Source organism: Brienomyrus brachyistius, unplaced genomic scaffold (genome assembly GCF_023856365.1).
Source record: "Brienomyrus brachyistius isolate T26 unplaced genomic scaffold, BBRACH_0.4 scaffold53, whole genome shotgun sequence".
NCBI classification, from domain to species: domain Eukaryota; kingdom Metazoa; phylum Chordata; class Actinopteri; order Osteoglossiformes; family Mormyridae; genus Brienomyrus; species Brienomyrus brachyistius.
In genome coordinates, this window is record NW_026042328.1 from 46,828 (window position 1) to 71,014 (window position 24,187).

Below are 24,187 nucleotides of genomic sequence, written 5' to 3' on the forward strand. Positions count from 1 at the left end.
GTTCTGTGAATCAGAGCCTATGTGAGTCATATACTAGAAGAAAATATTAAAAACATCCAGCACTATAATAACATAATTGTTTCAAATATGTTCTACTTGAAGTACTTATAAGCAATGAAAAATATTCTGAATAATGAGTGAAAATATTCTGAAAACTACAGTATTAGCTTTATTTTTTATTTATTATTTATTTTATAAAAGTGAACAAAAAACAAAATGCATAAGGACAAATTGAAAGCAGAGTTCAGAAAAAATAGATCTTCACTCTTTAGTTTTTTTACAGATTTCAATAACATTTGGCAGATTTAATTTCTTGATGCTTATAACAAGGAATGACCTCTCCGTACTCCTTGAGTAGCAGGATGGCTTGATCAGTAAGACAGTCAAAATTCGGCATATCATACAAATGATCGGCAGGTGGTCCAGTAAACAGGACGTTAAGCATGTGTCTCGAGGAAAACCCCATACTTTCTACATTCATATCAATAAAATCCGATATCATGGGCTTCAAGATATCCTGAAAGAGGCCCAGAAAGTTTCACAATTATAACAATAAAGCAATACAGCCTACAATAGTAAAATACATGATCCTAAATAAAGCCTGACAAATATTAACAGATAATGTGGAGATAATATGTGCCCTTGAGAGGTAAAGTGGGCTATTCCACATGTCAGTCAAAAATGAGTTTAGTGTGCAGTATTTATTGAGGGTCTATCTATCTTAAATATACCGAGATCTGTGCTACCTATGATATATATCAATTGTAGGGTATAGGCACACTGATTTTTTGAAAAAATTTACTTTGGAGCTCATTTTCTCAAGACTGTTTTTGTGGGATAGCCCACTTTACCTCGCAAGGGCACATATATGAGGATATGCGTGCAAACTGTACAACAAATTATCCATCCGTCTGTCTGTCCATTTCTCCATCCATCAACCACTTATTCTGGGTCAGACGGTCACCAGGAGCCTATTCCAGGCAGCATAAAGCACAAAGCAAGAGTAGAACCAGGATGGGATGCCAGTACCTCAAGTTACATAAAAGGGATGTGGGACCCAAAGTGCAACCTGTATAGAAATACTCACCCCGTTGTTCCCCTTCAACCTATGAGCCACCTGACACCCGACAGTCAATCATTAAACACAGACACATCACTGGTCAGGTCATCCATACAAACAACACACGTACAGAGCAAAGGGGTAAGAGAATTATGTGATAAATAGCCGCACCCGGACCATGTTCACGTGCATGCTGTTCTGAAAGAAGGCCCAGAGCTGGGGGGCCACTTCCTCCCAGGCTTTTCCCAAATCTTGGAGTCTCCGCCGCTGCTCAAACGTAGCATTTGCCTGGCAGACATACACAGACACGCACGCTTACCCGGCCTTCTCAGCGTCACAGAAAATGTTATTCCTCTCCCAACGAAATTGGGATCCTTTAAAATGTTACATTCCCACAACTTATTACTCAAGGGGAAAGTAGAAGGATAATATAAATCCACTAACCTTATGTGATTTAATTAGTTACAGCATGGCTATAATGTTTTCCTCCGTTAACTTACAGTAATCTATTGATAGTACAGCTATTGTGTTATTACACAATAGCTGTACTAACGCAATATTACTACAGGCTCCACCTCCAGAACTTTCTCTTGCATCTTCTACTTGATCAACTACTTGATCGCTTTTTTTTAGAAGAAACCACAATGGGACTAGGGTGACATTTCACCACTAATTCAGAAAGGTCAAGCTAAAATCCTTTTGGCAATAGTGCAAGATAAAAAGACATTTCCTGATCTTTCCACTTCTATCCTGTGCAAAAAGTCATAGTTCATCCATACAGTTTCTGATGATTTCTCCTAATCAAAATATAGTAACTAGAAATCAATCCTGCAAAGCACAAAGCAGAAGGCAAGGCAATGTTCAAGAGGGAATGTCACTGTAAATACAATTAAACAGAAACAGTTACAGATGTGCTTTACTTTTAACTATTATTAAACTGCAATTATGATGACTTGTTCAAATAGTAACGTTTTCTATGAATGCAATGTCTAAAAGATTCTATAAACATTAGTACACTTTATATACCTCCCTTCTTGGCATAGTTGGCCCAAATAACTTAAAAATTCAGTAAATGTAAGACACTGTAGATTAGATGATTATCATAGACAGACTTAATAGCAGTTGGTAATAAACAATTTGAACATCTAGGTAAGGAAAGCCAGGATTATTCATTCATTCATTTTCTATACCATTTGTCCCGGTATAGAAAAAGTATTGGGTCATGGAGGTCCAGAACCTATCCTGAGACAATGGGCACAAGGCAAGGTATAACCGAGCATGGTCCACCAACCTATTGCAAGGCACATGATTATACATCATAAGTATTATAAGTAAATAATGGATGGGTTCAAGGACAACTGTTGGTCAGTTCATCCTCGTCCCATATACATGTGAGAAATAAGTATGTAGGTTTTATTAGACCTGTCGTTAAGAAGGATATGCAGTGCTTCCATGCAGCACTCATGGTAGACTGCAGCAGTAGATGAGCCTATAAGACAGAAATGGACCACACAGTCTCAAAAAATACCTACGACAGGACAGCACAATAGACATTTTAGCGTCTCTCTTGATACCTTTTAAATTGTGTGAAAGCGGACTGCATTTCAAGCATTTTTAAAGGGATTAACATAATAGAATTTCAGTCAAAGATCAATTTTGGTAGAAAATTTGTGAAAAGATACCTGATAATCGCTTCTTTCAATCCGGAATGCACTCACAGTATTACAATTGGGTCAACGACAATGGGGTCACCTACTTCCCCTTTTCATCTGTAAGCTCACGACAGCTTACCCTGGACGATGTCACATTCAATACCTTCTACCTGAACTGAACAGCCACAAGCAAAAGTTCAACAATTAAACAGGGCTGATGTTGAGTGCTACTCATATGTGTAACAACACCCTGACGTTATCCACTATCTAGCACTCTAATATCAAGGTGTTGAAGCTTTTTTGAAGAGTAACATTACCTGGTGCAACTTCTTGGAGGTGCCCAAGAGCACTTTGCCCCACAATCGCAGATCGGGGCCAGCAGTGTGGCAGTCAAGCACCCTGGGAAGCTGAGTAGGGAAAGAGTTTATGGGTAAGTAAACACATTAACTGCAGGATAAGCCTGAATAAGCCAAATGTCTATTGTTTTAATGCAATCATACAATGTGTAACACTTACAGGTAGGTGTACACTACTGGGAGAAATACTATATTGGGGCAATTCCTGTTTGCTTTAAATATTGGAGGCAGGTGTGGAGAGGTGGGGGGGGGGGGCTCCTTAGCCTTTGATACCCATGCATAGGCAGCTCATGGCATCTTTAGACCATGACATGCTGCATTTATACTGCATAGTCTCACCACCTCACTGGGATTTACATGCTATATTTAATACATAGTATAATAATAACTGTCTTATTTAAAAGAGAAATGAATTAATATGTGGCCTTGGGGCACTTGCTTAATTATGTAACAATTTTGCAAACATATTAGTTTCATGACAAAAGTCTATTGACAAGCAAATTTTACATTTACAGCATTTGGCAGACGCCCTTAGCCAGAGCGACTTGCATGCTTTAAGACTCTACAATGAATTTGTTCTGATACTAGCTCAATAAAGACCCAGGTTATGAATACTATCTGAATACTCTGTTGGGAAAGTGCTAATTTTTTAACCCTAACCCTAATTTTTTTAATAAGGAAAAGAGCTCAGAGTAAGATGCCAGAAGTAATACATCTCCACACATACATTTCCTTTTTAGTGTGCGTTATATTTTTTTCTGACGGACTCATTTAGTTCTGTTCTTGCCATTTTCCTTTTAATTGTAATTGTAGTCACTGGCTCCCAAAGGGATACTAAACAAATGTCTGGTGTTTCTGGTTACTGTATTGTAAAGGTGTTACTAATTAAAAGTCACCCAATGAGACTGCTTGTAAATTAACTTTTTAACTCAGAAAACTGTGATACCATCTCCTAAGGCTTTCTGTGCACTGTATACTTCATTAGACTTAAGATGCATTTTAGATTTTAAATAGCTGGAAATTAATCACAGCATCTTCCTTAATAAAAAAAACCTGCATTTATCCCAAATAATAGCTAGTCTTCCACCAGAGAAAAACAAACAAAAATATATACTATTTTAAAAAAAAAAAAAATAAAAAAATAAAAAATTCAGGAAACATTCCGCAATAAAGAGAACTCCAAAAATCCACATCCTTCCTCTTACATTCGCCCTCCCTTATCACTTCAGATCAAGAGGCAGCAGAACTGAAAACGCAAATTCCCATGCAGGGGCTGTGACTGAAACTGTCCCCCACAGCTGTTTACAACAGGAAAGACCCATGCAGAAAAACATGGGCCTTGACTATGGGGGTGGAGTAAAACTGCTTATCTGAATGGGGCGGAAAAGGCAGAGCTGGCAATCTCTCCAGCCTGATTGGACGTTGACTTATTTTGCTGTTCAGCAGGTCAGCTAATCACACCACTACCCTCCCCACCGCCTCAACAGAAATGACCGTAACGACCACTCTTGTTAGCAGCGAATTTCAATTAAACCAAAATTAAACATGTGCTCTCCACACACAAGCACAACGTGGTACTGTCCATTTAGTATCAGGGAATGCAAACATATTCTCTTTCCTGTTAGCTTTGCATAGGATAAACCACCATTTGCCTATGAACTTATTCCTTGATTTAATTTTTAATATTACAATTTTTCATGACACTGACAGAATTTCAAACCTCATGACTTCACCCACAAAACAGAGAGAACAAATCCATTTTTAGATGACAATATGTCCTTGCATGAAAAAAATATCCCAGTAAACCACATTTTATTATCGACCGTGCCTGCTCTACAGATCGGTAGCTTTTGTTACTGAAACCTTGCATCACTTCCCCGCCCGTCCTCAATATAAAAAACATGGGTGAAAGACCCCAAATCACCCAATGTCCCACTAAAGCATCCATGTTTATTCAGTTAAAATGTAAGCCCTGTAGCTAAGAACTGCTCTTACCGTCATGGTTGTGAGGGCTGGGATTCAAAAGCATCCCCACTGCTCACATTTAGTCAAACATCCTCTTCTATAAGCCAGAGTTAGGAAACTGGCTTCGCAGTCAGCATGAAAGTAATAGCTGCTAAGTGTTAAAGACTGAGTTCTCACTCCATCCTGCAGAACTGATGACTGTTTTAGCCCCCTTCTGATGCTAAATCAGACATGGGGCCTGATGAGAGCAATAAGAATCATCACCCTTAAGAATTAAGCTTGAGGGGACTGACCAAGTGGAAGAGCTTGAAGTCAATGTTGTCGTACATGCTGTCCTCAATGGCATGCAGCTTCTGCTGGCTCAGGGTGCACACGGCTTCACACACTCCGCACAGACCCTCAGGACTGGGGATGTAACGTTCCAGGAGGACTTGACAGCAGGCTAAATCCTTCAACCTTAGGTCTGGCACTCCACTCGCAAACTAGGTAGCAAGGAGCACACAGGAAATGACAATCAATCAGACCTACCAACTCTGCACAATCACATCATTTTGCCCCAATACATATGAGGTAAACAGGCATGCTTAGTTAAAAACACAGCCCTACAGACAAATTTCACCGGCAGTGACAATGGATTTCCAACCTTCAGATACCATATGTCCTGCACCCCGGCCTCCTCAAACAGAACAGGCATTTCAGGGTTTGGAATGGAAAATATTTCATAAAGGATCCAGCTTTCAGAAAATGATTTCAGACAGATTTGAAACAACATTCCCAAGCGAAAGCAACAAAATGGAAAGAGCACAGCGTCACATGCAGCCTCAGATGGTTTTGTTATGCATGTGTCTGTGTGTACTGTGAAAAAAAACCTAATCAGTAAATACAAAAATAAAATCCTTGTGTTAAATCTTGCTTTATTGCATAATGTTTCACTGAAACACAAAGCACAAATGTGGGAAAAAATGTTCTGTCTTTTCAGAAATAAACAGCGCATAATTTCCCTTAAGCGTTGAACTTCATGTAAATAACAAAATATTAAGTTACACCATAAGGCTTATTATTAAAAAAAAAAATCACCAGAGTTTTTTCTCTGTCATTGTTCTCTCTTGCATGTGTAGCGCCCCCGTCAGCCCTCTATGGGGTTGTACACTGTATTAACACTAACCGGGGGGCCCAGGTTTCGTTTGTCCTCTCCCTTTCTAATGCGCTGCGATCCAATCAGGACCTATGCTAAACTAGCATATGCATCTATGGGCTCTATGTTCGGTGCAATCTTCTCCGTAATACACAATGACGCAGTTAACTTTAAAACATTTACTAAATGACACTAATCGACACCAAACATAATACATTCAAAAATATTCAAAAACAACAACAAATATACAAGAACCCTCAGTCCCTCAGGTACCGGTGGCCCTCAAAACACGCGTCAACTCTGCACCCTGTGCTCCCTGACACAAAGAAGTGAGCCTCTGAAACAAACTGGCGTTAGTCCCTAAGATTACTGGAGTCTGATCTGGGGTAATTGGGCCCGGGCAAATCAGTGCCAGAACAGACAGTGTCTCAGGAGCACCTGTAAACTCTTTTGGGAACTGAACCTCTACCACCACATAGCCTTTGTATGGATAACTGGCTTCACTAAGGCCCCATATGGCTAAACCAGATACAGGGTGGATGGGGACATTAGACAAGTACTGTGCATACCACCTCTCAAAGATAATAGTTACCTGTGACCCACTATCCAACAGTGCTGTACACGGGTGACCATTGATCCTAAGCTGCACTGTAGATATGGGCCCTACTAAACCTTTCGGCACAGAATTTACTGACTTGAACTGTATGGCTTGTTTTTTTACAGAACAATGCAATGCCTCGTTCCCAGATTCTCAGTCACTATTACTATGTTTCTCCCTGGCTCTACGCAGTGAAGCTATCAGTTTAATCACTTCCTTATTTTCTGGATACGTGCACTTCCTAGCTATATGCCCGTTTCCTCCACAACGGTAACAGAAACGGTCAGCCTCTCTCATGCCATATGTCTTGTAAGAAGATGGTGAACTGCCTTCGCTTCAAATCGGTTTGACAGCACTAGCCAAAACCGATCGTCCCCTGACCTCTTCTAATGTCCTTACCTTCTGTTTAAGCCTACTAACTCTCTTCTGCAGTGCAACAACATCTGACCTGTCCTTATCCACAGATAATGGTTCCAAAGGTAAAATTTGTGTCTCCATAGCATCCCTAGTAGCATTAGGATTGCTGCTCATTGCTATTACTTTAGCCTTCAAGGCCTTTAGATCAGCCTTTAACTCCTGCATCTCAAATCCTGACACAACAGAATCCTCTTGAGCTCCAACATTACGAACCCTAACACTTACTCGCTGCCATGACTTTTCATACTCTTCCTCTTCCCGAATCTCAGTAAGTCAATAAAAGCAGGGGGGTTATTCCTCCTCTCTTTGAGGCACAATTGTAATAACAGCAAATCAGCACCCACTGCTCCTCTGAGTAACTGCTCTACCCTTACCCTATCCATATCCCTCCTTTCTTTACCACTTTTGCCAGGAAAGGTTCCAGTCTCCTAAAATAATCTGATAATTTCTCACCAGATTTTTGTTGCATAAAATGGAACGCAAAATACAAATCCTCGTCCGATTCTGGTGACCCAAAAGCACTGTTTATAGCTTTCAGGTATTCTTCGGGCTTGGCTTCAGGTTTACTGAATCTCAGAACCCTGATAATCTCTAAAGCAGGGGCCCTCAAACTTTCCAGTATTCTACGCCTCTTTTCTCTATCAGGACAATCACTCTCCTCTACCATCAAAGTTGCCTGCTCCAGCCAATACTCCAAGGGTTCCTCCCCTGCAGGAGTGGGAGTGATGCCTGAAAAAACCCTGGGGCGGCGGTAACCCTGACCCTCAGACTGACCCTTATAAACCTGTTTTAACAACTCTTCCATTACTTCAAAAAGTGACTCCTCACTGTCCCTTTTAGAACTACTGGCAGCACAATAGCTCCGTAAATCAGCCACCGTTTTCCCTTCAGTCATTAAAAGGTCCTTCAATTTTTCTGTGAACCCACTTGGAACCATAGGAGCCAGGTTAGCCACTACAATTTTCCACACTTGGGCTCCATCAACATATTTAACTTCCCTGGGGGCAGTCGAGAGTTCTATCTCCTCCGAGCATTCGCACAGGACTATCAGGCAATCGGCCTCTTTACTGTACGTCTTACCTCTCACACTCATGCGTCCGCAACCCTGAACGCCTTGAAGTACTTCCTCAATTTGCCGACCGGTAACTTCCTCGTCTACTCCAACCACTAAGAAGGCATGATTAGCCTCAAGACCTTCCACCTGACACCAACGAACAAGCTCGCCCTGAAACGTTAAATATAACTGGGACTCCATTTGACAAACGCCTGGCAATTTTCTAAAACTGAAGAAGATCGCACCTAACTATGAGTTAATTTTAATAAACGCAACGCATATCCCAGCGGTGCCTCCAATTTATGTAGCGCCCCCGTCGGCCCTCTATGGGGTCGTACACTGTATTAACACTAACCGGGGGGCCCTGGTTTCGTTCGTCCTCTCCCTTTCTAATGCGCTGCGATCCAATCAGGACCTGTGCCAAACTAACATAGGCTATGTTCGGTGCAATCTTCTCCGCAATACACAATGACGCAGTTAACTTTAAAACATTTACTAAATGACACTAATCGACACCAAACATAATACATTCAAACATATTCAAAAAGAACAACAAATATACAATAACCCTCAGTCCGGTAGTCCATCAAACACTTAAATATAAAGAAAATTAAAGCAAAGGACCGTGGCAGGCCTGGTTGATGCTTGCGTCCGTAGTGACTACAAACGAAAAAAATGGACGCTTCACTCTGAAGAGCAAAAACAAAATAAATAAAAAATAATACGCCTACCAGTCCACCCAGTTCCAGGCGTGCTCCAAATATCTTTCCTTCATCCCACGGTCTTTCCCTCCCGTAGGGCGAATTTACTCTCCCTCTCCGAAGCGCTGTGCTGGTGATTCTCCGCTGTCCGCAGCTTGTGGCGAGCCCCTCGCAAGACGAGCAGTCCTGCGACTCCCGCTCCAGCCGGCTTCTCTCTCTTGACCGGGTACGCTGGCATTTCTCACCGCTCCACGGCTTGAAACAGTCGCTCACAAGACGAGCAGTCTTGTCCGCTTCTCCTTCCCCGCCAGTCTTCCTTTTTTCCCGCCAGAGTCTCTCGTTCCCGCCAGTCTCTTGCTCCCGCCCCTTTTCCCGATTGGCGGACATAACAGAACCCAATTAAAGTAAACGGATACAGGAATGTAAAACAACCATGTTCTAGTCATACTCCGCAGAATAAAATTTAAAAAAAGAATCGAACACCGGATTACACATGCGTATGCCTGTTGGGTAAGAGCCTTCCATTAAAAAATTGTCTTAACTGAGAAGGTGTGTCATTCCATCCAGACCGCCCTTTGCATGAGATTGTCTCCGGTTCTCCTGCAACCCCGGCTACTTGGACGATTAATGCATGAATGGATCTAAGGTGCCTTACATCAGTCACAAATATAGTAATAACTACCCACACATAAAAGATTACTGAGCTCTACAGGAAAGGTGTTAATACAATGATTGGTTCAGAGAGACAACCAATCCGATTATACAGAAGGTGGGTCCAAGCAGCTAGAGGAGGCGGGACCAAACAATCAGATGTTCCATAACCAAGGGAACCATAACATTAAGGACATGGCTAAACACAGGAGCACTGCAACTAACTAACATGGAATAATAAAGAATATCACTAACACACACAGAGCATATGCTTTCACATCCTGCATATTATTCTACAGCAGAGGGCCAGATGTAGCTATGGATCAAAGCTGTCCTCTGTGGGGTAGCTAACTTCCAGAACATTCTTTAAGATAAAAATAAAAATAAAAAAAAAAACAAACAATACCAAAATTAAATGAGTCTAAGGCTAAATGAAGCAAGACTGTTAAAGGATAATAGTAAAATCAATAAAGTTTTATGTAATGACAACACGGTAATGTAAAAGTAAGCTATTGAACCAATAGAAACCAAGGACATCAGCAAAATTATCAAAAAGTATACAGATAAATAACTTGAATTTGCACAGGGGAAAATTTATGCTCCTTCAAGCTAGAATCAAACGAGTGACCTAAGGATGTCCATCTGCATTTCCTTACAGTCCTCTGCTCTACCCGCTGAGCTATCAAAGGGAGCCAGAAGAGCACTTGGAAGATAGGTAAGTGAGCAAAAATCCTGAGAACAGCAGAAATATGTAGAGAATGCATAATATTACCAGATCACTATTTATTCAGGAGATTATCAAATCTGTACATTATTAAAGATCCAGATTTTCCCATAACCCCACCAACCATTTGGGAGATGGATGAACAGAAGTTTGGACACACCTGCTTTTAATGCATTTGACTCCATTTTAGTTGTTACTCACCATACAGTACAAGGCTGTGAGGCAATGAAGCAATATAGCAAATATTGCAATGGTCAAGAGAAATGTTCAACATCACAAAATATTAGACTCTTAAAATAGCCCCTTTTTGCTTTCAAATTCTTTTCAATTCTTTCAACCAGCTTCCAGATGTAGCCACCTGGAATGCTTCTACAACAGTCCTGAAGGAGTTTCCACGAGTTCTGGGCACATCTAAAGATCATCCAAAACCATCTCTAAAGGGTTTAGGTTGGGGATTGTAGGAGCCTGGTCATCTGTCATATCACTCCATCACTTTCCTTGTTCATAAGATAATACTACATAACCTCAAGGTGTGCTTAGGATCATTATATTGTTGAACAAATGATTTGTAGTAGGAATGTCCAGACTTGAAGAGTTGGAAACTCACGCTTTCAGAATCTCACAGTCACACATGAAAACTTACAGCAAATGTATATTATTCCACTGTAATATTATTAATGTATATTAAATGTATATTATTCCACAGTTTGCCTATCGCACAAATAGGTCAACCGAGGACGCCATATCCACCGCACTCCACCTTTCCCTCTCTCATCTGGACAATAAAGACTCTTACGTGCGACTACTGTTCATAGACTTTAGTTCAGCCTTCAACACCATCATTCCACAAAGATTGTGTGTGAAACTGAGCGGATTGGGACTGAGCACCTCACTCTGCAACTGGATTCTGGATTTTCTCTCAGAGAGGCCTCAGTCTGTTCGAATCGGCAACAGCGTTTCCAGCACCATCAGACTGAGCACAGGTGCTCCTCAGGGCTGCGTTCTCAGTCCACTTCTGTTCACACTCCTGACCCATGACTGCACTGCCCTGCACAGCTCAAACCACATCATCAAATTCGCAGACGACACGACGGTGGTGGGGCTCATCAGCAACAACGATGAGTCGGCATATAGAGACAAGGTTCAGCAGCTGTCCACGTGGTGCAGTGAGAACAACCTGTCGCTGAATGTGGACAAAACCAAGGAAATGGTTGTAGACTTCAGGAGAACTCGCCCCAGCCACACACCACTCAGCATCCACGGTTCCACGGTTGAGATGGTAAAAAACACCAAGTTCCTGGGAGTTCACATCTCAGACGACCTCACCTGGACGACCAACACCACCTCCATCACCAAAAAGGCCCAGCAACGTCTCCACTTCCTGAGACGGCTTAAGCGAGCCAACCTCCCACCCTCACCATGTTCTACAGGGGCACCATAGAAAGTGTCCTGACCAGCTGCATCTCCGTCTGGTTTGGAAACAGCACGGTTTCCGATAACCGACGGCTTCAAAGGATCATCAAAGCAGCTGGGAACATCATCGGTGCGTCTCAACCATCGCTGCAAGACATCTTCAACAAGCACTGCATCAGGAGGGCCTCCTGTATCGTGCTTGACTCCTCTCATCCTTCACACGGACTCTTCACACTCCTCCCATCTGGCAGACGCTATCGCAGCATCAGGACTCATTCTTCCAGGCTGCGGGATAGCTTTTTCCCAGTAGCCATTAGACTCCTGAACACACTTACCCCCCCACACACACCCGGACTGCGAACAAATTGACTCCTGCACATCTGCACTTTACACACAAACTCTGCTACAAGCATTTTTGCACTTATGCCACCTATTTGCACATTTTCCATACATAACTATTATAACCTCCTCTACCTCTATCTCCAAGTATAGTATATTTTTTTGTATACCTTATATTTATTTACTTTGTTTACCACGTGCCTATTTGTTACATGTCTATTTCTCTCGTCTGCACTGAAAAAAACTGGAGCCACGTCATCTCGTCTCTCTATGTACCTGTACAGTATATAGCAGAGATGACAATAAAGTTTACTTTGACTTTGTAAACCTAAAATTACCTACATCAAAAGCTTGGGGTAGTTTGCAATCCCTACAGACTATTCACAAAGTAATAAAGTATAAATATAAATGCTGTGCAGACTTGCTTCAAACTGAAAATCTCACGCCAGCCAGCCTTTGGTACTGACAACCTTTTTTACAGGTGCTGTATAATTGAAGTCTATGAAATGGTGAGATGCAGATACTTATGACAAAAAGACCATAAAAGGGGGAAATAAGGGTCTGGCATGAGGAGTGAGGCCTACCTGCTTGAGTCGCACTTGGGCATTTACTAGCTGATGAATGACAAAATTTGGCAAGAACACCTCCCACAGCATGAAGGAGCTGAGTGTTTCATTATCCTTCAGGACGTCTTTAATCTTCAGTCCACAACCTGGGGGGAAAGATGAAAATCATCAGATCAGGAGAGCCCTGCAACATATAGCTGGTCTAATACTTGTAGAGTTCCCGAAACACAAGGGTAAATACCAACAAATGTCTAATGACATTCTGAAGTGAAACTTGCATTTCTATCAAAAGCAGTGCTTCTCAATCCAGTGTTCATGGGCCGCCAAATAGTTTACATTTTTGCTCCCTCCCAGAACCAAACAGCATGGTATAGGCATGTTGGGATGTTGGGAGCAAAAATCTGCACTGTCTGGGGTCCCCAAGGACTGGATAGAGAAACATTGACCTAAGGAGTTCAAATCAGGACAAATGACAACGACATGTGAGGCATTGAGGCTGGTGTCTCCATCCAATAGAATAATCCGTAGGGTGACTGCTGTGATGTGGAGGAGTTACATGCTGAAAGCTCCGATTCATATTTTGTTAACCGATTTCTCAGAAGTTTGCCTTCACTGTTGTTGATCTCTCACTTGTGTGCAATTAGGATCCCAAGGCCAACGAATTTACCAGCGACAAAAGATGCGACCTTCAGAGTTGTGACCTTCACAGAATCGTAACCTTCACAGATATCTGACTTTGTCTCAGCTACCCGTTCAATACCTCAAAAAGTGAAGCCGTAACATCTAGCAACATCTAAAGAGACACAAATCTATAAAGGCATGGACATATGTTTTTTTTTTATCTGCTTGTTTCCAGTACATATTGTTTGCCGGGGTCTGGGGTCTTTAAGCTATTTGTTTTATTCTGTTTTGTCCTCAATAGCTGTGACCCTGACTGTGCTGCATTACAGTTTGTCCCCCAACACACCTGCCAAATTTTAAGATTTCTTTATTTTTTCTCGCTGAAACAAACAGTTTTACATTGACGCTTCTCCGCTGTTTTGCCCTAACCCTGCCTCTTCTCCCCGAAGCCTGTAAGGGGAAATCCCTCACTCAGTGTCCCACCCACATGGTCAAGATGTAGTCCTGGTCATGGTCAGTTCCCCATCGGGACCAGAGTGACCCTCGCAAATGCTACATATTGCGGTATTACCATGCACACTTATTCTGGAGCCTGTATTTTGGGACTAATTTAAATTTACTTAGTGTATCAGGGTGTCATAGGATCTGTTTCCCAAGCAATGCTGCATAATAAATACACGGATATAGCTGAAAATAATATGACTAGGGCTGCAGCTATCGAATATTTTGGTAATCGAGTATTCTATTGATTATTCCATCAATTAATCGAGTAATCGGATAAGAAATACTTTTGTCTTATTAAAGAGCAATCATACCTATTCTTAAAATGAATAACTCATAGGTTCCGTTTTAGGAACATTTTTAATGACTGAACTCCATACAACAACTGACAAAAGAACTAAACCCTTTTAGTGCATTTATGTACATATTTGTTTTGCTTTTTAAAAGAAAACACTTTCTTAAATGCAAAAATAAAATGATGTCAAATAAAATTACTGAAAAAAAGTATACATATATCTTAAACTAAGGCATAAATTAAAATGGCTTTTACTCTCTGTGTTCTTGTACATTTATAGGAGTCATAAAAAAAAGTTGACAGGATTGTATCTCCTGAATGAGGTAAGAATGCTGTGCTCATGTTCGTGTGTGTAAGTGAAGGTGAGTGAGAGTCTGTGTTTAAGTGTGTTAGAGAATGTGTGTGTGTGTGTGTGTGTGTATGTAAGCCTTTAAAGGAGCATGTGGCGGTTGGATAATTCAGTGTCTCAGAGTTTCACTGGCCCAAGGCTTTTGGGGCTGTTATAACATTATTATAATTATGTAATATTATTCATATTAATCTAAATCTGCAGAATAATATTATTAAAGCCTTGCAATAGATCTAATTGAGTACACCCCATGCTCCCCTTTAGACTCAGCCCTGCATGCTGCAGGTATCACTGCGACAAAGTGTGACGGCTGCTGTAAACCTGCTGCAAGTTGCCAAATTTAAATATTGTGTCAAACTAAGCTAACAGTTTATCTGCATACAAACAGCTTCTATTTGAACTTGTATAGCTTTACTGTAGCTTTGCTGCTGTGGAAGACAAACAGCAGTAGATGGGAGCAACTGAGAACATCACTTTTCTTCACCTTTCAGCTTGTTGAACAGCTGGTTTGATTACGGACTCTCGCCAGCTCTTTACCAGTAAAGGTTTAGTACCGTTTACAAGCACTGCTGCCTAACCCTAACCCCTAACCCCTAACCCCTAACCCTAAACCCTAACCCTAAGACCCCTTTTCCTTTCTTTAACCCCAATACCTATTCTTAACCCTAATCCCATTCCTTACTTCTACCCCCACCCTTAACTATAATCCTGACTATCTGCACGTACCTGAACACCAACCCTAGATATACTCCTCGTTTTAAATTGATACTTACCTTTTATACTTACCTTTTATGACCATTCAAGGGGGATCCTAATATTTACCTGAAAACCTCCCCCAGTTGCAATAATTAATACTGACCACTGGGGGACGGGATATTTTAACCAGTTGAACCATCATCACCAGACTCCAGGTTGGGCTCCTCCCGAGCTGACCTGTAAAGAAAAGGAAGAAATATTCTAGAATAAAAAATTAAAAACAAGTATAAATAGGATATATGCACTTACCTTTGTACCATTGCCTGCCATTTACTTATTTCCCAGGCCTTACCCCTAGGGGGGACAATCACTTAGGTCGCCGCTATTGCCATCACCGCCGTTGCCGTCGTCACTGGTACAGTTTCTTTTATTATTCTCACCACTGTAATCCCCAGTAGAGGGTCATCCTCCCCAGGAGAAATCGAGACTCAGAAAGACAAGGAATAGTGCTGCCAGTGCACTTTAAAACACACCAAGTGTCTTTTTAAAAACTTATATGTACCCTAACCCCTAACCCTAACCCCTGAACCCTAACCCCTAACCCTAAACCCTAACCCTAAACCCTAAACCTAACCCCTAACCCTCTATGGCATAAAAAAAGCCCCAATATAAAATTTAATAATTAGAGGTCCAGTGGACGTAAACGCCCAAAAACAATTATAGGTACGGCGGACGTACTCTATTTGTGGCAAGTATGCCAGGGACGGGGATAGGGGCACATGGTGTTCGTCTTGGGCACTCTGACCCTGGGTGGGTGGCGTTTCCGGAGCAGGGGATTGGGACAGGTGGTTACTGGATGAGGTGAAGCAGGCCAGTGCATTTCCGGGGTCAACTCCCTAACCCTAAACCCCCCCCCCTTCCCTAACCCTAAATCACCCCCCCTTCCCTAACCCTAAACCACCCCCCTTCCCTAAACCTAAAACCCCACCTCCCCCATCCCTAACCCTAAAAAACCCCCCTTCCTTAACCCTAAACCTGACCCTATACCCTAACCCCCAACCCTAACCCCCCTTCCCTAACCTTAAACCCCCCCTTCCCTAAACCTAAACCCCCCCTCCCTAACCCTAAACCACCCCCCTTCCCTAACCCTAAAAAACCCCCCTTCCCCAAGCCTAAACCTGACCCTATACCCTAACCCTGACCCCCCAACCCTAACCCAAACCCTAAAACCCCACCCTAACCCTAACACCTAAACCCCAAGCCTAACACCTAAACCCCAAGCCTAACACCTAAACCCAACCCTTACCCCAACCATAAACCTCAACCCCAACACCTAAACCCAACCCTAAACCCTTAACTTAACCCTAAACCCTCACCTAAACCTAACCCTTACCCCAACCCTAGACCCTAAACTCTAATCCCAACCCTAACACCTAAACCTGAAACCTAAAACCCCACCCTAACCCAAACACCTAAACCCCAAGCCTAACACCTAAAATCTCTTACCTCAACCCCAACTCCTAAACCCAACCCTAAACCCTTACCCCAACCCTAAACCCTCACCCCAACCCTAAACCTAACCCTAAACCCTAACTAGGAACCTGGCCAACGGTGAAATCTAATGATTAATTCTGTAAATTCACTTGGCAATCATGGTTAGAGTTAGTCTTATGATCAATTCTGTAAATTCACTTAGCAATCATGGGTAGGGTTAGTCTAATGATCAATTCTGTACTTTTACTTAGCAATTTTTGGTTATGGTTACGCAAATGTTAGCATATTAGCATGTTAACATGCTAGCATATTAGCATGTTAGCATATTAGCATGTTAGCATATTAGCATGTAAAACGCTTTAGCATGCTCAGATCAGGCTGAAACGTTGGATCTAAGCATATTACACATTCTAGAATCAGAATCTGCAGTTATCTCAAAAATTAGCATATTAGCATGTTAACATGTTAGCATATTAGCAGGTTAGCATGTTCGCATGTAAAATGCCTTCTTTGGATCTAGGTGTACCGCGCCTCCCAGATTCAGAATCTGCAGTCATCTCAAAACTTAGCATGTTAGCATATTAGCATCAAAACCGGAAGTGGGCGTATCTCCGCCTAGGAATGTCCTAGAGATTACAAAGTTCCTCAGATCAGGCTTAATGAGTAGAGTGAAGAAATTAAACTAACAAACAAACAAATTTATTTTTATATAGCGCATTATCACAACATTACATTGTCTCAAAGCGCTTTACAGTATCCTCACCCAAAGCCCCCAGTGAGTAAGCCAAAGGTTACAGTGGCAAGGAAAAACTCCCAAGAAGGAAGAAACCTTGGGAGGGACCAGACTCAAAGGGGGAGCCCATCCTCCAAGGGCCGGCAGGGATAGTCAAATAGAGAGATGGTTACGTGCCAGAGATGGGGAAGCGCCAAGTCACATTGTCCCAATCATAAGATTTGGGAAATAACTGGAGAGCAAGGAAGATGACAAGCTAATGCCGATGCCGAGTCTTCTTCCAATCGCCAGGCAACCAGAGGTAAGGCAGCGGGTCATACATGGAAGATCAGAACGGTGAGCTGGATGCAGGGACGTCACTGGTGGTGGCGACGTCACATGTGGCCGGGTGTGCTGGATATCTTGATAGATTGAGGTCTCCAGGCATCACCCTCCAGGAGGAGTAGGGGAAATAAAATGTACAATTAGGCAAAGTAGAGGAGGCTATTGGCAGTGCTAAAAGCTAGGTGAGTGCAAAATGAAGTGCAATGTGCAAGCTCCGGCAGATATGGCTATGGCAGCATCAGTAGGAGGGAGAGGCAAGTGGGAATGCAGGCATGGGGAGTCCCTGAAATGTCAGCACTCCAGTTCCACAAGGGATTGCGAAGCTAGAGTGACAGACTGACAGTCCAGTTTATCCAAAGCCAATGGCACCGATCCCCACCCAGCTCTACACCTCACACTGTAGGTCTGACTGGGAGTGAGCAGTTAGCTAGATCTAGAACTAGTGTCCCTATATGCTAAACTAAACAGGTGTGTTTTTAGTCTAGACTTGAATACTGAGAGTGAGCCTGAAACCCACACATCCGGTGGAAGACCATTCCACAGCAGAGGAGCTCTGTAGGAGAAAGCTCTGCAGCCTGCCGTAGCTCTTTCTACCCTAGGCACTAACAGATATCCCATGGCTTGAGACTGGGACCTGTTGTGCTTGTATGTGTACATATTATTTTTGTATACTTACCATTCTGTAATTTGTATGTTTTGCAGTTTTACGTCATTCCATAAGCAACAGTAAAGGATAAACATTACCGTCTGAGTCTGTTGTCTTTTGGGAAACGTTATCTGACTGCCGAGTCAAGCAAGGCGTTTGACGCAGAGGGCAGAACAGTAAAACGAATATCTTTAGCGATCAACTTCCGGTTTATGACTCCACGGCGGGGAGCACGTCAGCTCATGAGCATCTGTCAACAATGTCTGATCCAAGCTCCAAGTCTGGATCACGGAAGCGGGCATCGAAGGCATCATGTTCGTCACATTACTCACGTGGCTCGGCAGCGGTAATCACGGCTGCTGTAATGGCTAGAGCAGAGGCTGAAGCAACTAAGGCGGAGATAGCTTTTGCTGGAAGAGAAAGTGAGCTAAAAATACAACAAGCACAACTTGAGGCTTCATTAAAGGCTTTACAACTGGAGAAGAGAGCTGCTGCTATACAAGCGAAGGCAGAGGCTTTAGAAACAGCTGCAAAATTAGGAAACACAAGAAAATCCAGTTTAATGGAACTATCTACAGAGGATGCAACAGAACGCACGCAGGATTACATATTAAAACAGATAGTTGATGTTGAGGAAGCTGAGATGCCAGTCCTGGATGGCCCGTTTTATGATAACAAGGAGAAAAGGGTTTCAGGAAAGCAACAATCACAGTCTACTCCATTTTATGTGCCGCAGGAAGGCCAGAGTGCTTTATATGCCACACCATCCAGTTTTCAGGCTGTTAATGTGGAGAGCATACAGAACCCTGCCTTTTCTCAGTCTATTGGTATGCCTCTTACACTCCCTAGTCGACGTAAGGCATTCCCACAGCCGCCAAAGGATGTTCCTCACACATATGCTGCAGCAGGTCAAGATAGTGGAGAGAGGAACAGAGACAGACAGGTACCACATGACTATTTTCAAACAACACCAAGTACTCACTTGTATGCAAATAATCAAATGTCTGATGTGGTCAGGTTCATTGCGAGACGTGAATTAGTGTCTACTGGCCTTACACAGTTTAACGATCAACCAGAGAACTTCAGAGCATGGAGAGCATCATTTGCAGTTTTACGTCATTCCATAAGCAACAGTAAAGTTGCTATGTGCTACCCACATAGCAGCGCTTCATCCAGGCCTAGCACCATGGGCGACTGTTCCAAAACACCCGGGAGTGGAGATTCAAACAATGAATGAAGACATTCCTGTGGTACCAGAGGTATCTTCAGCTTGTACAGAGGTATGTGGAAATAGTCAACTTCCACGTTCTTGCTCAAAGGTTTGTCTTGTGAAAGTCTATCCTGAAAATCATCCAGAGAAAGCGGTCAAAGCATATGTAGTCGCTTCCCACAGTGTAGGAAGGAGCGCTACCGCAGGTCATTCTTACCAGCGGCTGTCAGACATTATAACAGTTTAGCGTGAGTATTTTTTACTCATATATGTTTAACTGACATATCACATGCTGTAACCAGGATCATTCACACCCCACCCCACCCCCGCACTTGTGTACATATCTCTGTACATTTTGTACATATCTCTGTACATCTTTATTTATTTCCAAAACTTTTGTACATTTGTATTTATATCTTTGTGTATCTACCTGCTCCTATTGTTCTATATTACGTTTTTGTGCAAGAGCTCTGTAACACCTAAATTTCTCATTCGTGGGATAATAAAGGTTTATTCTATTCTATATGTTATACTAGATGACCAAAGCAACAGGTCACTCGCAAGATCAGAATTCTTCGATTTGTTTGAAATTACAGAATGTAACATAGCCTATACCCTCAAAACATGTGCAGGTACGATGGTAACTGAAGGCAGACTAGCTCAAGGCTTTCAAGTGGAATCTTTTGATGGAAGCGTAGTCTTACCCTTACCTGTGCTTCTAGAGTGCAATGAAATTCCAGACAATCGCTCGGAAATTCCCAGTCCAGAAGTGATCAGTAGGCACAGGCACTTAAGACATCTTGCAAGGTACATTCCACGGCCTGACCATCATGCTCCGATTCTTCTGCTATTAGGCAGAGACATTATCAGGGTCCACAAAGCCCATAAACAAGTAAATGGTCCACCAAATGCCCCATTCGCCCAAAAGTTGGACTTAGGGTGGGTAATTATTGGGGATATGTGCCTTGGGAAAATTCACAAACCTAACTTTGTCCAAGCTTATCACACCAACATTCTGGAAAATGGACAGTGTACGCATTTTTATCCATGTCCTAATAATTTTAACATAAAGGAGAAATCGCAGAAGGTGTCACCTTCTGAGCCTCATCAGGTTCAGGGAGAGCATTCAAGGTCTAAAGGAATGGGATGTATTTCAGAGAACAAAAGATGATGAGAAAGTAGCTCTATCGAGGACAAACTATTTCTCCAGATTATGGACAGTGAAGTCTACCAAGATGATGAAAATTCATGGGTTGCCCCACTCCCATTCAAGCAGCCAAGACAGTATCTACCAAACAACCGTCCACAAGCTGTGGAACGTCTTAATGCGCTTAAGCGTTCTTTCAGAAAGAAGCCAGAAATGGAAAAGGACTTTGTAGCTTTTATGGAAAGTCTATTCCAAAATGATCATGCAGAGACAGCTGCTCCGGTCAGTCCTAAAGAACAGTGTTGGTATTTGCCTTCTTTTGGAGTTTACCATCCCAGAAAGCCATCCCAGATTCGAGTAGTCTTTGACTCAAGTGCTCAATATAAAGGCGTCTCGTTAAATGGGGTTCTTTTGTCAGGTCCAGACCTCAATAATAGTCTCCTTGGAGTTCTCATGCGATTCCGCAAAGACCCAGTCGCTTTCATGGTAGACATAAAACAAATGTTCTACTGCTTCAAAGTTCGACCTGCAGATAGGGACTACCTCAGATTCCTTTGGTTTCGTGAGAATAACCCAGAGAATGAACCCACCGAATACCGTATGAAGGTACATGTATTTGGCAACAGCCCATCTCCAGCAGTGGCCATTTACTGTCTTCGACGTGCAGCTCAAGCAGGAGAAAAGGAGTTCGGACAAGATGTCAGACAGTTCGTAGAGCAAGACTTCTATATGGATGATGGACTGAAATCCTTAGCCACTCCAGAAATGGCCATCAGCTTGCTAAAACGGACACAGGACATGCTGGCCAATTCCAATTTGAAGTTGCATAAGTTGGCTTCAAACAGTAAGGAAGTCATGAGAGCGTTTCCATCTGAGGATTATGCCAACGCATTAAAGGATCTGGATATAGGCGTCAATTCACTTCCCATGCAGCGCAGTCTTGGCCTACTTTGGAATTTGGATACGGATTGTTTCAACTTCCAAGTTCAGAATGATAAGAAACCTTGTACTAGACGTGGACTGCTTTTGGTGATAAACAGCTTGTACGATCCGTTAGGATTCGTAGCTCCTGTTACAGTTCAGGGCAAAGTACTATTGAGGGAATTGACCGGAAACTTTACTGACTGGGATTCACCCTTGCCTGTGAGCAATCAAGAGCTATGGGAGTCATGGAAAAACTCTCTGCAAGATTTGCAACATGTGCAAGTGCCAAGAAGTTATGGATCAACATCACTGTCAGATGCAAAATTCACAGAGCTCTCTGTGTTTTCTGATGCTTCAGAGAAAATAATTGCAGCAGTCGCTTACCTAAAAACAGTTGACTCAGATGGTAACTGTCATATAGGGTTCATCGCAGGCAAAGCAAGGTTAGCTCCACGACCAGAGCTCACTATACCGCGACTGGAATTATGTGCGGCAGTGTTGGCTGTGAACATAATGGAAACCATTACTGAGGAGATTGCTGTTAAGTTTGACAAGATAAACTTCTACACAGATAGTCGAGTTGTTCTTGGCTATATCTACAATGAGGAACGCAGATTTCATGTCTATGTGAGCAACCGAATACAGAGAATTCGGAGAAGCACTACTCCAGATCAGTGGCATTATGTAAGTTCAGAGCATAACCCTGCGGATATTGCAACACGGCCCATAGCACCCATGAAGTTGCAAAACACAATCTGGTTCAGTGGACTTGCATTTTTGCATCGACCAAAGACAGAGACTGTCGCTAAAGCTCCCTATGCACTTGTCGATCCTGAGCAGGATGTAGAAATTCGTACACATGTAACAGTGTTGAACACCACTGTCTCAAAACGCTTTGAACGATTTTCTGATTGGAGTCGTTTGATCAGAGCTATAGGCAAGTTGATTCACATTGCATGCTCTTACAAGCAGGACCCGAACAGCAGCACTCCAACGTGCAAGGGTTGGCACTGTTGTGAGTTGCCCCTGAGTACTGACACAATACATCAGAGCAAAGTTGTTGTTGTGAAAGCCATACAACGGGAAATGTACGCTGAAGAGTTGCAGTGTCTGAAACAGAACAAATCGCTTCCAAAAACTAGCACGCTTCAGAAACTAGACCCTTTCGTGGATGAAAGTGGTCTCTTAAGGATTGGTGGTTGTCTGCTCAATGCCGATTTAAGCTCTGGAGAAAAGAGGCCCCTCATCATACCTGGTAAGAGCCATGTAGCCTTACTCTTGATACGACACTTTCATGAGCAAACTCATCACCAAGGTCGTCACCTTACAGAGGGTGCGATAAGATCTGCCGGCTATTGGATAATAGGAGGTAAAAGACGGGTGAGCAGTCTCATCCATTCCTGTGTTGTATGTCGTAGACTCAGGCGGGGTTGTGAAACTCAAAAGATGGCAGATCTGCCCAAAGACAGACTCAGTGCAGAGCCTCCTTTCACGCATGTGGGAATAGATGTGTTCGGGCCCTGGTCAGTGTCTGCTCGAAAAACAAGAGGTGGCATAGCAGAAAATAAAAGATGGGCAGTGTTATTCATGTGTCTAAGTATCAGGGCCATTCACATAGAGGTGATTGAATCTCTGAGTACTTCTAGCTTTATTAATGCCTTAAGGAGGTTCTTGGCAATCCGGGGTCCAGTGAAACAGATTCGCTCAGATAGAGGAACTAATTTCATTGGAGCTTGTAAAGATCTACAGATATCTTCTAATGTGGATGAAAAGGCAGTGGAACGTTTCCTGTCAGATCAGGGGTGTGTGTGGACATTCAACCCTCCCCATTCATCGCATATGGGTGGCGCGTGGGAAAGGATGATTGGACTCACTCGTAAGATCTTGGATTCTATGCTCCTTCAGACGACGTCCTCCAAACTCACTCATGAGGTACTTTCCACCTTTATGGCCGAAGTCACTGCCATTATAAACAACAGACCTTTGATACCTGTGTCGACTGATCCGGCGGATCCTTTCATCTTAACACCAGCAACAGTACTTACCCAAAAGTCTGGTACCGACTTACTTCCTCCTGGGAATTTTGAGAAGCCTGGTCTATACAAACAACAGTGGCGTATGGTTCAAAGCCTTGCAAGTATGTTTTGGGACAGATGGCGTAAACAGTACCTCGCTACACTACAGTACAGGCGGAAGTGGCAACATCAACAACCCAACGTCTCCAAAGGATGTATAGTCCTGCTCAAAGACTCTCAGTCCAAACGGAATGACTGGCCCTTGGGTATCATAACGGAAACTTACCCTGGTCAGGATGGACGAGTCAGGAAAGTACAAGTGAGGATCATTGGGAAAGATGGTCCCAAATTGTTTCTCAGACCAATTAATGAGATGATACTACTCCTCCATGACGATCCTAAACAGGATGTTAAAAATTAAAAGGAAGAGAGAGTTTGGTATTTTTAGAATACCAGACGGGGAGTGTGCTGTTCTATTGAGATAGTCAGATTTAACCTTGTATAGAGTTGCAGTTTAGTGCCATCTTCTGGACAAAGATTGGTACTACACTTAGCGTTAGTGTCCTTGTTTGATGACGTTAAAAATGTGAGTCTAGCAGTA

General features: G+C 42.7%; 2 protein-coding genes across 2 annotated transcripts; one reads left to right on the forward strand and one right to left on the reverse strand.

Annotated features, from left to right (window-relative positions):
- Window positions 1-272: 272 nt before the first annotated feature.
- Window positions 273-9,325, reverse strand: LOC125723999 (uncharacterized). Its single transcript, XM_049000832.1, has 4 exons — window positions 8,969-9,325; window positions 5,327-5,515; window positions 3,030-3,119; window positions 273-2,887 (listed from the first exon to the last, which is right to left on the reverse strand). The coding sequence occupies exons 1-4, from the start codon at window positions 9,323-9,325 to the stop codon at window positions 2,879-2,881; spliced, it is 645 nt and encodes a 214-aa protein (XP_048856789.1). The 3' UTR covers window positions 273-2,878.
- Window positions 9,326-21,903: 12,578 nt separating this feature from the next.
- On the forward strand, window positions 21,904-24,054 carry LOC125724008 (uncharacterized). The gene has a single exon (XM_049000845.1). It carries the CDS (start codon window positions 22,085-22,087, stop codon window positions 24,005-24,007), a length of 1,923 nt encoding a protein of 640 aa, XP_048856802.1. The 5' UTR covers window positions 21,904-22,084; the 3' UTR covers window positions 24,008-24,054.
- Window positions 24,055-24,187: the final 133 nt, after the last annotated feature.

Coding starts and splice junctions, on each gene's coding strand:
- LOC125724008 (XM_049000845.1), top strand. CDS start 22,085: ATGGAAACCATTACTGAGGAGATTGCTGTTAAGTTTGACAAGATAAAC.
- LOC125723999 (XM_049000832.1), bottom strand. CDS start 9,325: ATGTCCGCCAATCGGGAAAAGGGGCGGGAGCAAGAGACTGGCGGGAAC. Junction 5,516..8,968: donor GCCTGGAACTGGGTGGACTG/GTAGGCGTATTA, acceptor CTTGCTACCTAG/TTTGCGAGTGGAGTGCCAGA. Junction 3,120..5,326: donor ACTTCAAGCTCTTCCACTTG/GTCAGTCCCCTC, acceptor TTCCCTACTCAG/CTTCCCAGGGTGCTTGACTG.